The sequence below is a fragment of the Entelurus aequoreus genome, linkage group LG25 (assembly GCF_033978785.1).
Source record: "Entelurus aequoreus isolate RoL-2023_Sb linkage group LG25, RoL_Eaeq_v1.1, whole genome shotgun sequence".
Classification (NCBI taxonomy): domain Eukaryota; kingdom Metazoa; phylum Chordata; class Actinopteri; order Syngnathiformes; family Syngnathidae; genus Entelurus; species Entelurus aequoreus.
Genome location: NC_084755.1, coordinates 42,224,844 through 42,242,411, shown reverse-complemented (window position 1 = coordinate 42,242,411; position 17,568 = coordinate 42,224,844). Strand labels below are relative to the sequence as shown.

The 17,568-nt window shown below is 42.9% G+C and overlaps 1 protein-coding gene across 1 annotated transcript in view; it reads left to right on the top strand.

The window, feature by feature from the left end:
* mapk8ip3 (mitogen-activated protein kinase 8 interacting protein 3) overlaps nt 1-17,568 on the top strand; it is a 132,039-nt gene that overhangs the window by 95,112 nt on the left and 19,359 nt on the right. The window contains exons 24-27 of the mRNA XM_062036661.1: nt 4,796-4,863; nt 13,149-13,297; nt 13,366-13,537; nt 13,722-13,835. Of these exons, the coding sequence (XP_061892645.1) occupies nt 4,796-4,863; nt 13,149-13,297; nt 13,366-13,537; nt 13,722-13,835 (503 nt within the window). The remainder of the gene's footprint in view (nt 1-4,795; nt 4,864-13,148; nt 13,298-13,365; nt 13,538-13,721; nt 13,836-17,568) is intronic.

Below are 17,568 nucleotides of genomic sequence, written 5' to 3'. Positions count from 1 at the left end.
TACGGGTTATCTCCATCGGTGGGAGGGACCATCACGTCCTACTGGTCAGTTACCGCCCACCTTAAGCTGGGCAGCCCCCGGTTAATAAGGTACTGACCCGCCACAGGCCGCCTGCTTCATCGGGTGCTTGGAGCTTAAAGGACTGACTTGACAAGCGGACTGTAAATCCTGCACCAGGCAAACAATGAAAACAGAAAACACTGCCAGTCCTGCGTTTAGCAAGCTGGAACGTCAGGACCCTGAGTCCTGGCTTCTCGGAAGATCTATCCACGCTTGACGACAATCGGAAGACGGCCATCATCAGCCGCGAGCTCAAGAGGCTCACCATCGATATTGCTGCCCTGCAGGAGACGAGACTCCCCTCAGACGGCCATATCAGAGAAGAAGACTACACCATATTTTGGCAGGGAAGAGAGCCACAGGAACAACGTCTGCATGGCGTCGGACTTGCAGTGAGGGACTCCTTACTCTCCTTAACTGAACCACCAAATGGAGGCACAGAACGCATACTTTCTCTTCGCCTGTCAAGTGCTTCAGATCCAGTAAACATCCTGAGCATTTATGCTCCTACTCTTTGCAGCTCTGCAGAGGCAAAGGATCAGTTCTACAATCATCTGGACTCTATCATCACTGACATTCCTGCCACTGAGCACCTGTTCTTACTAGGAGACTTCAATGCTCGAGTGGGATCAGACCATGACTCCTGGCCCAAATGCATAGGTCACTTTGGCATAGGAAAACTAAACAAGAATGGACAGAGGCTACTAGAACTTTGTTCTTACCACCACCTTTGTATTACCAACACATTCTTCTCGACAAAGCCACATCACAGGGTTTCCTGGAGGCATCCCAGATCAAAAAGTTGGCATCAACTAGATCTAATCATCACAAGAAAATCGCCAATGAACTGCGTTCAAATCACCCGCAGCTATCACAGCGCTGACTGTGACACGGACCATTCACTGATTGGCAGCAGGGTGCGTCTTCAGCCCAGACGGATTCACCGTACAAAGCAGAAAGGTCACCCACGCCTAGATACTGCCAAAATGCATGCCCCCGACCTACGTGAATGCTTCGCCGAGTCCATCGAAAATGCACTCCAGGACTGCCCTGCTGGTAATGCTGAAGAACGATGGAACTACATCCGCGATGCTGTTCACAGCACAGCCATGGCCATCTATGGTAAGAGAGAAAAGAAGAACCCAGACTGGTTTGTCGCTGGGCTTGCAGAGATGGAGCCCATCATCGAAACAGCCCTGATGAGTTATAAGAACGATCCATCTGCAAAGACACTTGAGGCTCTCAGGAAGACAAGAAGTAACGCCAAACGCATTGCAAGGCAATGTGCTAACAGCTACTGGCTCGGCCTCTGCAAGAATATCCAACTGGCTGCAGATAACGGTAATTCTCGTGGCATGTATACAGGTATGAAGAAAGCTTTCGGACCAACTACCAAGAAGGTAGTGCCACTGAAATCCTCCACTGGAGAAGTCATCACAGACCGTGGGCTCCAGATGGAAAGATGGGTCGAGCACTACCAGGAACTCTACTCCCGGGATATTGCAGTCAATGACACTACAATTGAGAACATCGAGAACCTACCTGTCATGGATGATCTCGACAAGCTCCCAACCTTAGCGGAGCTCAAGAAGGCAGTCAACTCCCTTACCTGTGGAAAAGCTCCAGGGAACGATGGCATTCCCACTGAGATCACCAAGAACAGTAAGGACACTGTTCTTCTAGACCATCTTCATGAGCTTCTATGTCAATGCTGGGATGAAGGAACAATTCCTCAGGATATGCGGGACTCAAACATCATCACACTGTACAAAAATAAAGGAGATCGCAGCGACTGCAACAATTACCGTGGAATATCCCTCCTAAGCACTGTCGGGAAGACCTTCGCTAGAGTGTTACTCAACAGACTGCAATTGCTTGCGGCTCGTGTATATCCAGAATCCCAATGTGGATTCAGGTCGGGGAGATCGACCATCGACATGATATTTTCTATCAGACAATTACAAGAGAAATGCCGTGAGCAGAGACAACCATTGTATATCGCCTTCATCGACCTTACAAAGGCCTTCCATTTAGTTAGCAGGAAGGCTCTCTTCAAGCTTTTGCACAAGATAGGCTGCCCACCAAAGCTGCTGAAGCTGATAACATCATTCCATGAAGACATGCAAGGAACTATCCAGTATGACGGCGCCGCATCAGCCCCATTCCCAATTGAGAATGGAGTGAAGCAAGGATGCGTGCTTGCTCCTACGCTCTTTGGAATCTTCTTCTCGTTGCTTTTGTCAGAAGCATTCCAATCATCTGACGATGGTGTTTACCTGCACACAAGGAGCGACGGGAAACTGTTCAACCTCGCACGTCTCCGGGCAAAGACTAGAGTGCGTAAAGTCCTCATCAGAGAGATGCTCTTGGTAGATGATGCTGCTCTGGCCTCACCATCAGAGGAAGCACTACAGAGGCTGATCAACAGTTTTCTGATGCATGCAAAGACTTTGGCTTAACTATAAGCCTCAAGAAGACCAACATTATGGGACAAGATATGTGCAACATTCCAAGGATCTCCATTGGAAACCACACCCTGCAAGTTGTTGAGAACTTCACCTATCTTGGCTCAAACATATCCAGCAATCTCTCTCTCGATGCCGAGCTCAACATCTGCATCGGCAAAGCATCTACAACGATGGCTAGACTCTCCAAGCGTGCTTGGGAGAACACACTGCTAACCATCATGAAGATCTATCAAGCCTGTGTTCTCAGCACTACTTTATGGCAGTGAGTCATGGACCTCGTATGCACGCCAAGAGCGCCGTTTGAACTCCTTCCATCTTCGGTGCCTAAGGCGGATTCTGGGAATCAAATGGCAGGATCGCATCCCGAATAAGGATATCCTCCAGAAAACAGGAATGAAGACAATCTTCGCTCTCCTTACACGACGTCTGAGATGGCTTGGCCATGTAAGTGGAATGGATGACACTCGCATTGCAAAAGACATCCTGTACGGAGAACTGGCCTCTGGAACAAGAGCTGTGGTAAGACCTGTCCTTGGTTTTAAAGATGTGTGGAAGCGTGATATGAAGGCCAGTGACATCAAGCCATTAAACTGGGAAGCTTCTTCAGCTGAACGTGGCAAATGGAGGAAGTTAGTGGAGGAGGAGGAGGAGGAGGAGGAGGAGGAGGGCGTCCATCAGAGTGACTTAAGAAGAGTAAGACAGTGGGAGGAGAAGCGTGAACGTAGAAAGCCAACAGTCACACCACCACTGAATCAACCAACAATACAATATGTATGCAGGAACTGCAACAGTCACACCACCACTGAATCAACCAACAATACAATATGTATGCAGGAACTGCAACAGTCACACCACCACTGAATCAACCAACAATACAATATGTATGCAGGAACTGCAACAGTCACACCACCACTGAATCAACCAACAATACAATATGTATGCAGGAACTGCAACAAAGCATGCCTGTCAAGAACTGGCTCATATAGTCACAACAGGCGTTGCACATGAACTGACATTCAAGCACAAAATTCTATTGTCTCTCGAGACAAACAGATGCCAGTAAAAAACTGGGCGGTATAGCTCGGTTGGTAGAGTGGCCGTGCCATCAACCTGAGGGTTGCAGGTTCGATCCCCGCTTCCGCCATCCTAGTCACTGCCGTTGTGTCCTTGGGCAAGACACTTTACCCACCTGCTCCCAGTGCCACCCACACTGGTTTAAATGTAACTTAGATATTGGGTTTTCACTATGTAAAGCGCTTTGAGTCACGAGAGAAAAGCGCTATATAAATATAATTCACTTCACTTCACTTCACATATTATATATACAGTATGTATATTACATGTTATATATATATATATACAGTATTTATATTACATGATATTATATATATACAGTATGTATATTACATGATATATGTATATATATATATATATATATATATATATATATATATATATATATATATATATATATATATATATATATATATACAGTATTTATATGACATGATATCATATACATGTATATATAGTAAATATATTACATGATATATATATACAGTATTTATATGACATGATATCATATACATGTATATACAGTATTTATATTACATGATATATATATACAGTATTTATATGACATGATATCATATACATGTATATACAGTATATATATTACATGATATATATACACAGTATTTATATGACATGATATCATATACATGTATATACAGTATATATATTACATGATATATATATACACAGTATTTATATGACATGATATCATATACATGTATACACAGTATATATATTACATGATATATATATATACAGTATTTATATGACATGATATCATATACATGTATATACAGTATTTATATTACATGATATATATATACAGTATTTATATGACATGATATCATATACATGTATATACAGTATTTATATTACATGATATATATATACAGTATTTATATGACATGATATCATATACATGTATATACAGTATATATATTACATGATATATATATATACAGTATTTATATGACATGATATCATATACATGTATACACAGTATATATATTACATGATATATATATACAGTATTTATATGACATGATATCATATACATGTATATACAGTATATATATTACATGATATATATATATATACAGTATTTATATGACATGATATCATATACATGTATACACAGTATGTACCTGACATGACATCATATTCCACAAAGGTGTGTTTGTGCTCACCTGCAGGCACGTGAAGGGCCGAGTGCTGGTGGCCCTCGCTGACGGGACCTTGGCCATATTCCACAGATCAGAAGGTAATGTTCCTTTAAGAAAACATTGGGCAATATTTCATCATGTGATGCAGCGCGGCGGATGAGTGGTTAGCATGTTTGAATCTGTGTTGTGTAGCGTGAGGCTAATTGGACATGTGTACGTGTGCTGTGATTGGCTGGCGTCTAAACCCCGCCTCTCACGCAAAGTCAGCCAGGATAGTTCCTCGTTAAAACAAAGGCAAAATATTTGTGCCTGAAAACAGGAAAAAGTTGTAAATTGATATTTCTTTCTTGTTTTGTTTTCTGTATGTTAAGAAGTAATGCAGAGGTGTACTTATAACAGTTTATCAGACACTATTCATGGTGGCAGCAGGTGAAGTATTCTCTTCCTCCTTGAGGGGCGGAGCAGAAAATAATTGACAAGCAGTGATGTCATCACACACACACTGTATGTACTGTAGGTGTTCATCTTATCTTACCTTACCTATATCTTAAAGACCTACTGAAAGCCACTACTAGCGACCACGCAGTCTGATAGTTTATATATCAATGATGACATCTTAACATTGCAACACATGCCAATACGGCCGGGTTAACTTATAAAGTGACATTTTACATTTCCCGGGAAATATCCGGCTGAAACGTCGCGGTATGATGACGTATGCGCGTGACGAAGTCAGTATAACGGAAGTTATGGTACCCCGTAGAATCCTATACAAAAAGCTCTGTTTTCATTTCATAATTCCACAGTATTCTGGACATCTTTTGCAATTTGTTTAATGAACAATGAAGGCTGCAAAGAAGACAGTTGTAGGTGGGATCGGTGTATTAGCAGCGGACTACAGCAACACAACCAGGAGGACTTTGTTGGAGAGCAGATGCGCTAGCCGCCGACCTCACCTTGACTTCCTACGTCTCCGGGCCGCCAAACGCATCGGGTGAAGTCCTTCGTCGCTCCGTCGATCGCTGGAACGCAGGTGAGCACGGGTGTTGATGAGCAAATGAGGGCTGGCTGGCGTAGGTGGAGAGCTAATGTTTTTAGCATAGCTCTGTGCGGTCCGGTTGCTAAGTTGCTAAGTTAGCTTCAATGGCGTCGTTAGCACAGCATTGTTAACCTTTGCCAGCCTGGAAAGCATTAACCGTGTATTTACATGTCCACGGTTTAATAGTATTGTTGATTTTCTATCTATACTTCCAGTCAGGGGTTTATTTCTTTTGTTTCTATATGCAGTTAAAGCACGATGCTATCACGTTAGCTCGTAGCTAAAGCATTTCGCCGATGTATTGTCGTGGAGATAAAAGGCACTGAATGTCCATTTGGCGTTGTGGACTCTCATTTTCAAGAGGATATAGTATCCCAGGTGCTTTCAAATACAAATCCGTGATCCACAATAGAAAAAGGAGAGAGTGTGGAATCCAATGAGCCAGCTTGTACCTAAGTTACGCTCAGAGCGAAAAAAGATGCGTCCTGCACTGCACTCTAGTCCTTCACTCTCACGTTCCTCATCCACAAATCTTTCATCCTCGCTCAAATTAATGGGGTAATCGTCGCTTTCTGGGTCCGAATTGCTCTCGCTCCATTGTAAACAACGGTAGAATGTGAAGAGTCCTTCCTCTGGTGACGTCACGCTACTTCCGGTACAGGCAAGGCTTTTTTATCAGCGAGCAAAAGTTGCGAACTTTATCGTCGATGTTCTCTACTAAATCCTTTCAGCAAAAATATGGCAATATCGCGAAATGATCAAGTATGACACATAGAATGCATCTGCTATCCCCGTGTAAATAAGAAAAAATCATTTCAGTAGGCCTTTAACACTTGCATGTCCTCTTCGTGCAACTTTCATCTGCACATATTATTGTTTATTAAATCATCGATTTTACAATTAATCACCATTCTTTTTCTAACCATTCTTAATCAAGGGGGAGAAAAAAATCAAGTTTTATTTTATTTCGTTATATATATATATATATATATATATATATATATATATATATATATATTTATATATATATATATATATATATATATATATATATATATATATATATATATATATATATATATATATATATATATATATATACAAACCCCGTTTCCCTATGAGTTGGTAAATGGTGTTAGATGTAAATATAAACGGAATACAATGATTTGCAAATCCTTTTCAAGCCATATTCAGTTGAATATGCTACAAAGACAACATATTTCATGTTCAAACTCATAAACTTTATTTTTTTTGTTGCAAATAATAATTAAGTTAGAATTTCATGGCTAGAACACGTGCCAAAGTAGTTATGAAAGGGCATGTTCACCACTGTGTTACATGGCCTTTCCTTTTAACAACACTCAGTAAAGGTTTGGGAAGTGAGGAGACACATTTTTGAAGTGGAATTCTTTCCCATTCTTGCTTGATGTACAGCTTAAGTTGTTCAACAGTCCGGGGGTCTCCCTTCTGCTATTGCAGGTGCCACACATTTTCAATGTCTGGACTACAGGCAGGCCAGTCTAGTACCCGCACTCTTTTACTATGAAGCCACGTTGATGTAACACCTGGCTTGGCATTGTCTTGCTGAAATAAGCAGGGGCGTCCATGGTAACAACATATGTTGCTCCAAAAGCTGTATGTACCTTTCAGCATTAATGGTGCCTTCACAGATGTGTAAGTTACCCATGTCTTGACCACTAATACACCCCCATACCATCACACATGCTGCCTTTTACACTTTCACCCTAGAACATGTCTTGACCACTAATACACCCCCATACCATCACACATGCTGCCTTTTACACTTTCACCCTAGAACATGTCTTGACCACTAATACACCCCCATACCATCACACATGCTGCCTTTTACACTTTCACCCTAGAACATGTCTTGACCACTAATACACCCCCATACCATCACACATGCTGCCTTTTACACTTTCACCCTAGAACATGTCTTGACCACTAATACACCCCCATACCATCACACATGCTGCCTTTTACACTTTCACCCTAGAACAGTCCGGATGGTTCTTTTCCTCTTTGGTCCGGAGGAAATGTGGACTCGTCAGACCACAGAACACTTTTCCACTATGTATCAGTCCATCTTAGATGAGCTCAGGCCCAGCGAAGCCGACGGCGTTTCTGGGTGTTGTTGATAAACGGTTTTCGCCTTGCATGGTAGAGTTTTAACTTGCACTTACAGATGTAGCGACCAACTGTAGTTACTGACAGTGGCTTTCTGAAGTGTTCCTGAGCCCATGTGGTGATATCCTTTACACGCTGATGTGGCTTGTTGATGCAGTACAGCCTGAGGGATGGAAGGTCACGGGCTTAGCTGCTTACGTGCAGTGATTTCTCCACATTCTCTCAACCCTTTGATGATATTACGGAGCGTAGATGGTGAAATCCCTCAATTCCTTGCAATAGCTGCTTGAGAAAGGTTGTTCTTAAACTGTTCAACAATTTGCTCACGCATTTGTTGACAAAGTGGTGACCCTCGCCCCATCCTTGTTTGTGAATGACTGAGCATTTCATGGAATCTACTTTTATAGCCAATCATGGCACCCACCTGTTCCCAATTAGCCTGCACACCTGTGGGATGTTCCAAATAAGTGTTTGATGAGCATTCCTCAACTTTATCAGTATTTATTGCCACCTTTCCCAACTTCTTTGGCACGTGTTGCTGCCATCAAATTCTAAAGTTAATGATTATTTGCAACAAAAAAAATCAAATATGTTGTCTTTGTAGCATATTCAACTGAATATGGCTTGAAATACATACACATTTATATATTAATGTGTATATATGCAGCTTTCATTACAAAGTAACAGGAGTTGATTGGGGCAGCTTGTACACGACCCAAAACCAGTCTGGTCTCATGTGGTATGAGACTGTAATCCATTGCCTGGAGGGGACAATAGGTTAGGGCAGTGGTTCTCAACCTTTTTTCAGTGATGTACCCCCTGTGAACATTTGTTTAATTCAAGTACCCCCTAATCAGAGCTAAGCAGTTTTGGTTGAAAAAGAAGTCAAATACAGCACTATGTCATCACTTTCTGATTTATTAAATTGTATAACAGTGCAAAATATTGCTAATTTGTTGTGGTCTTTCTTGAACTGTTTGGAAAAAAAGATATACAAATAACTAAAAACTTGTTGAAAAATAAACAAGCAATTCAATTATAAATAAAGATTTCTACACATAGAAGTAATCATCAACTTAAAGTTCCCTCTTTGGGGATTGTAATAGAGATCCATCTGGATTGTAATAGAGATCCATCTGGATTGTAATAGAGATCCATCTGGATTGTAATAGAGATCCATCTGGATTGTAATAGAGATCCATCTGGATTGTAATAGAGATCCATCTGGATTGTAATAGAGATCCATCTGGATTGTAATAGAGATCCATCTGGATTGTAATAGAGATCCATCTGGATTGTAATAGAGATCCATCTGGATTGTAATAGAGATCCATCTGGATTGTAATAGAGATCCATCTGGATTGTAATAGAGATCCATCTGGATTGTAATAGAGATCCATCTGGATTGTAGTAGAGATCCATCTGGATTGTAATAGAGATCCATCTGGATTGTAATAGAGATCCATCTGGATTGTAATAGAGGTCCATCTGGATTCATGAACTTCATTCTAAACATTTCTTCACAAAAAAAGAAATGTTTAACATCAATATTTATGGAACATGTCCACAACAAATCTAGCTGTCAACACTGAATATTGCATTGTAATAAATGGTATAGCTTACTTGATTTGATGTTCAGTTTATGAACTTACATTCATATTTTGTTGAAGTATTATTCAATAAATATATTTATAAAGGATTTTTGAATTGTTGCTATTTTTAGAATATTTAAAAAAAATCTCACGTACCCCTTGGCTTACCTTCAAGTACCCCCAGGGGTACGCGTACCCCCATTTGAGAACCACTGGATTAGGGGAAGGGGACTAACAAAGTGACTCCAAAAACTCCGTTAGCCAGTACTGGTGGAAGGTTGGGCTTTAGGCTTGCAACCCAAACCTGTAAAAAGTATCTTATGCTACAGAAACATTCATAAAAAACTTTAAACCCCAACGCCTTGGAAAGGAAGCCTCTTCAGTGCCTCACACTAAAGAGCAAATGACGATGTACATGAAAACCCGAAAGGAAACAGTGGGTCCGAAGCTTTTGAACCCTAGACGACGCACCAACATTGCTACATGGAACATGAGAACTATGTACGCGGCCGGAAAGACAGCAGTAATCGCGGAGGAGATGAGGAGGTACAGACTATCTCTCCTCGGTCTGTGTGAAACCAGACGGCTCCCGTCAGGGTAGGTCAAGTTGGCGAGCGGAGAATCCATACTGTACTCTGGACACCCAGAAGACTTGGCATCACACACAGAGGGAGTTGTGTTCATGCTCTCCACAGAGCCACAGAGGGCCCTCATCAGCTGGGAACCCGTCAATTCGAGGATTATCACAGCCAAGTTCCAAACTACACACAAGAAAATAAACCTCCACGTAGTACAATGCTACGCTCCCACTAACGACGCAGACAGTGAAATCAAGGATCATTTCTACAACCAACTATATCACATACTTGAGAGCAAAAAAGGAAAGGTCATCATGATTCTGATGCGAGACATGAACGGAAAGTTAGGAGGAAACAACCGTGGCTATGAATTGAACATGGGAAGACAAGGACTAGGAACCATGAATGAAAAGGGAGAAAGATTTGCAGCAGCTTGTGCAGACAACAGCTTGGTCACAGGGATGTGCATAAAGCAACCTGGGTGTCTGCTGACCATGGAACACAAAACCAGATCCACCACAACTGCATTAGCCTCAAGTTTAGACGCTCATTGTTGGATGTCAGAGTGAAAAGGGGAGCTGACGCTGGATCAGACCATCACCTAGTTACAGCAAACATCCAGCTGAAATGAAAAAACACAAAACTCAGAGAAGGAAGAGTCAAATTCAACACACAGCAATTTCAAGATATAGGCACATCAGGACTGTACAAAGTCCCACTACACAAGCACTACAAGAAACTCCTACATCAGTGTAGGATAAATGGAATAGTCTGACAACAATATGGAAAGAGACATGTCAAGAAGTGGTAGGGAGAAGAAAGGGAAATAACAAACCATGGCTTTCCATGGAAACGTTGAAGAAAGTAGGTGAGAGAAGGGAAAAAAGGAGGTACTAAATAGAAGCAAAACCAGAGCAACAAAGGCCACAGCACAGAAAGAATATGAAGCAGCAAACAAAGAAGTGAAGAAAAGTGTCAGAAAGCACAAAAAGAAGTTCATTGAGGACAGAACACTTTAGAGAACTGCTCAATAGACAACCCCCGCCAACTGACAGCAGAGATCCCACCAGCCACAGACCTGTTGGGAATAAACTTTAGCCAAGAGACAAATCAAGAAGGCCATCAGGGCCCTGAGAGGAGGAAAGGCAGAGGGGCCAGATGAGATCCCACCTAAAGGCAGACATGGAAACCTCCACCAGCATCTTCTACCAACTCATGCAAACCATCTGGGAGGAAGAAAATGTCCCATCAGACTGGAGAGACGGCATCATTGTCAAGATTCCCAAGAAAGGAGACCTCACGGAGTGCAAGACCTACAGAGGCTATTGCTGCTTTCATGGCCAGGGAAGGTGCTCAACCGCATTCTACTGGAGACAATCCAAAAGGCAGTCGATGGGAAAGTGAAGAAAAGCCAGGCTGGTTTCAGGAACAACCGATCCTGTGCAGATCACATAGCCACACTCAGGATGATCATTGAACCGTCAATTGGATGGAACTCTCCTGTCTACGTCAACTTCATTGACTTTGAAAAGGCTTTTGACATTGTGGATGGGGAGATGCTGTGGAGAGTGATGGCTCACTATGGCATTCCCCCAAAGTTGATTACCTTATCAAGAACACCTACCGAGGGATGCAGTGTCGTGTTAGAGCCCTTGGAGGTCATGACTGGGGTGCAGCAGGGATGCATGCTCTCACCCTTCCTGTTCATCCTCGGTATAGACCGGACCATGACACAAACAACAAGCAATAACCGAACCGGCGTACAGTGGAGCCTGACCGAGCAGTTCACGGCAGGGGGTACTGATAAAGCTGACAGTTCCTTGGGAGGATCGCATAGAGGAGGCAAGCGAGCGGAAGCGGTCAAAGTACCCGGAGCTAGTCCAGCAATGCCGAAGAGGAGGCTGGAAGGCACGTTGTGAGCCCATTGAAGTGGGGTGAAGAGGCTTTGCTGGCCGCTCACTGTGCAAGGTGTCCACACTACTTGGCATCACAGGTGGTGGGAAAAGGAAGGCCATCAAGACCACCATGGAGGCAGCAGAGAGAGCCTCTAGACGGCTTTGGATCAGGACGAGCCAACTGTGGGCCAATGCTACTGGGACACAAGCTGGGGTCTGAACAACCCTGGCTGGGTCACCTGAGGGAGGGGGTCTGATGTTGGAAGACCCCAAACCCCCGGTGATCTCAGGCATATCAGGATGTATCTTACAATCACATACAGTATATACACACATACATATACAGTATATATACATGCAGTGTATACATTAGCATATATATATATATATATATATATATATATATATATATATATATATATATATATATATATATATATATATACATACATACATACGTTTATATACACATATAAACACACATATATATATAATATACATATATATACATTTACATATATATACTTTTATATATATATGTTTGTTTTTTTAATCTGTCCTGTCCAACCACTCAGACAAATCATAATGATGATGTCGATGATACAAATCATGTAGTTTGGAGTTTTGATGCATGGTGTGATTAGTACTTCAAGTACTTTGTCACAGTTTTGATGCATGGTGTGATTAGTACTTCAAGTACTTTGTCACAGTTTTGATGCATGGTGTGATTAGTACTTCAAGTACTTTGTCACAGTTTTGATGCATGGTGTTTGTCACAGTTTTGATGCATGGTGTGATTAGTACTTCAAGTACTTTGTCACAGTTTTGATGCATGGTGTGATTAGTACTTCAAGTACTTTGTCACAGTTTTGATGCATGGTGTGATTAGTACTTCAAGTACTTTGTCACAGTTTTGATGCATGGTGTGATTAGTACTTCAAGTACTTTGTCACAGTTTTGATGCATGGTGTGATTAGTACTTCAAGTACTTTGTCACAGTTTTGATGCATGGTGTGATTAGTACTTCAAGTGTTTTGCTGTCCTATCAGGAGTGCTAACAGAGTGTTAGCATGCAGGCAGACTAGGGTAGGCTCCAGCCCAGCTAACATAAAGGATGTGTGGTGTTCTCAGAGGGCCAGTGGGACTTGTCCAACTACCACCTGATGGACTTGGGGCGTCCTCACCATTCCATCCGCTGCATGGCGGTGGTGCACGATAAGGTGTGGTGCGGCTACAAGAACAAGATCCACGTCATCCAGCCCAAGAGCATGCAGATCGAGGTCAGTCTTCTTCTTCTTCTCCTCCTCACCTGCTCCTCACCTGCTCCTCACCTGCTCCTCACCAACAGAAGTCCTTTGACGCCCACCCACGTCGTGAGAGTCAGGTGCGGCAGCTGGCCTGGATCGGTGATGGCGTGTGGGTGTCCATCCGCCTGGACTCCACCCTGCGCCTCTACCACGCCCACACCCACCAGCACCTGCAGGACGTGGACATCGAGCCCTACGTCAGCAAGATGCTGGGTGAGAGACCTCCCCTCCTCACCCTCTCTCACACCCACCTGTGATCGTGAGACCTCCCTCCTCACCCTCTCTAACGCCCACCTGTGATCGTGAGAGACCTCCCTCCTCACCCTCTCTCACACCCACCTGTGATCGTGAGAGACCTCCCTCCTCACCCTCTCTCACACCCACCTGTGATCACCAGGCACTGGCAAGCTGGGCTTCTCCTTTGTGCGGATCACGGCTCTTCTCATTGGAGGAAACCGCCTGTGGGTGGGGACTGGCAACGGCGTCATCATCTCCATCCCTCTGACTGAGAGTGAGTCACTTTCTCTTCATTCCAAACACTTCTTCCTCACTTTCAACAACACAGACCCTATATCACCGCTATATAGGCCACACCCACTTTCAACAACACATACCCTATATCACCGCTATATAGGCCACACCCACTTTCAACAACACATACCCTATATCACCGCTATATAGGCCACACCCACTTTCAACAACACAGACCCTATATCACCGCTATATAGGCCACACCCACTTTCAACAACACATACCCTATATCACCGCTATATAGGCCACACCCACTTTCAACAACACAGACCCTATATCACCGCTATATAGGCCACACCCACTTTCAACAACACATACCCTATATCACCGCTATATAGGCCACACCCACTTTCAACAACACATACCCTATATCACCGCTATATAGGCCACACCCACTTTCAACAACACATACCCTATATCACCGCTATATAGGCCACACCCACTTTCAACAACACAGACCCTATATCACCGCTATATAGGCCACACCCACTTTCAACAACACAGACCCTATATCACCGCTATATAGGCCACACCCACTTTCAACAACACATACCCTATATCACCGCTATATAGGCCACACCCACGTTCAACAACACAGACCCTATATCACCGCTATATAGGCCACACCCACTTTCAACAACACATACCCTATATCACCGCTATATAGGCCACACCCACTTTCAACAACACATACCCTATATCACCGCTATATAGGCCACACCCACTTTCAACAACACATACCCTATATCACCGCTATATAGGCCACACCCACTTTCAACAACACATACCCTATATCACCGCTATATAGGCCACACCCACTTTCAACAACACATACCCTATATCACCGCTATATAGGCCACACCCACTTTCAACAACACAGACCTATATCACCGCTATATAGGCCACACCCACTTTCAACAACACATACCCTATATCACCGCTATATAGGCCACACCCACTTTCAACAACACATACCCTATATCACCGCTATATAGGCCACACCCACTTTCAACAACACAGACCCTAGATCACCGCTATATAGGCCACACCCACTTTCAACAACACAGACCCTATATCACCGCTATATAGGCCACACCCACTTTCAACAACACAGACCCTATATCACCGCTATATAGGCCACACCCACTTTCAACAACACAGACCCTATATCACCGCTATATAGGCCACACCCACTTTCAACAACACATACCCTATATCACCGCTATATAGGCCACACCCACTTCCAACAACACAGACCCTATATCACCGCTATATAGGCCACACCCACTTTCAACAACACAGACCCTATATCACCGCTATATAGGCCACACCCACTTTCAACAACACATACCCTATATCACCGCTATATAGGCCACACCCACTTTCAACAACACAGACCCTATATCACCGCTATATAGGCCACACCCACTTTCAACAACACATACCCTATATCACCGCTATATAGGCCACACCCACGTTCAACAACACAGACCCTATATCACCGCTATATAGGCCACACCCACTTTCAACAACACATACCCTATATCACCGCTATATAGGCCACACCCACTTTCAACAACACATACCCTATATCACCGCTATATAGGCCACACCCACTTTCAACAACACATACCCTATATCACCGCTATATAGGCCACACCCACTTTCAACAACACATACCCTATATCACCGCTATATAGGCCACACCCACTTTCAACAACACATACCCTATATCACCGCTATATAGGCCACACCCACTTTCAACAACACAGACCTATATCACCGCTATATAGGCCACACCCACTTTCAACAACACATACCCTATATCACCGCTATATAGGCCACACCCACTTTCAACAACACAGACCCTATATCACCGCTATATAGGCCACACCCACTTTCAACAACACATACCCTATATCACCGCTATATAGGCCACACCCACTTTCAACAACACAGACCCTATATCACCGCTATATAGGCCACACCCACTTTCAACAACACATACCCTATATCACCGCTATATAGGCCACACCCACTTTCAACAACACATACCCTATATCACCGCTATATAGGCCACACCCACTTTCAACAACACAGACCCTATATCACCGCTATATAGGCCACACCCACTTTCAACAACACATACCCTATATCACCGCTATATAGGCCACACCCACTTTCAACAACACATACCCTATATCACCGCTATATAGGCCACACCCACTTTCAACAGCACAGACCTATATCACCGCTATATAGGCCACACCCACTTTCAACAACACAGACCCTATATCACCGCTATATAGGCCACACCCACTTTCAACAACACAGACCCTATATCACCGCTATATAGGCCACACCCACTTTCAACAACACAGACCCTATATCACCGCTATATAGGCCACACCCACTTTCAACAACACACACCCTATATCACCGCTATATAGGCCACACCCACTTTCAACCAAGAAATAAAAAAATAAAAAAACTTTTTTTAATTTATTTTTTTATGAAATCAACATAAAAAACACAATATCTACATTATATATCAATATAGATCAATACAGTCTGCAGGGATACAGTCCGTAAGCACACATGATTGTATTTATTTATGGGGAAAAAAAAAATCCATCTCTCTGGAAGTGAAACAATACAAAAATAATTTTGTTGTAAGTTAATAATATTAACACAGACACTCGTAAACCTGTTAGCATGTTAGCTAATGCTAACGATGCTGGCTTCATAACATTATATTTAGTTATATTGTAAAACTTACAAACATCACACATTGTTTTAGTTATATTGTAAAACTTATAAACGAGGGATGAATGAAAAATACATACGAGTATAAACGCTATGGATGGTTTTACATCCAGTTTAAGGCATTCAAACAGAAAGTACATTATCAACCAGCATCACCTGAAGTTAACCAACTCATCTAAAAGACTTACTAGCTGCGCACTGTTTAATGATGATGTACACGGTGGACACTGTGTTTAGTGATGATGTACACGGTGGACACTGTGTTTAGTGATGATGTACACGGTGGACACTGTGTTTAATGATGATGTACACGGTGGACACTGTGTTTAGTGATGATGTACACGGTGGACACTGTGTTTAGTGATGATGTACACGGTGGACACTGTGTTTAGTGATGATGTACACGGTGGACACTGTGTTTAGTGATGATGTACACGGTGGACACTGTGTTTAGTGATGATGTACACGGTGGACACTGTGTTTAGTGATGATGTACACGGTGGACACTGTGTTTAGTGATGATGTACACGGTGGACACTGTGTTTAGTGATGATGTACACGGTGGACACTGTGTTTAGTGATGATGTACACGGTGGACACTGTGTTTAGTGATGATGTACACGGTGGACACTGTGTTTAGTGATGATGTACACGGTGGACACTGTGTTTAGTGATGATCTACACGGTGGACACTGTGTTTAGTGATGATGTACACGGTGGACACTGTGTTTAGTGATGATGTACACGGTGGACACTGTGTTTAGTGATGATGTACACGGTGGACACTGTGTTTAGTGATGATGTACACGGTGGACACTGTGTTTAGTGATGATGTACACAGTGGACACTGTGTTTAGTGATGATGTACACGGTGGACACTGTGTTTAATGATGATGTACACGGTGGACACTGTGTTTAATGATGATGTACACGGTGGACACTGTGTT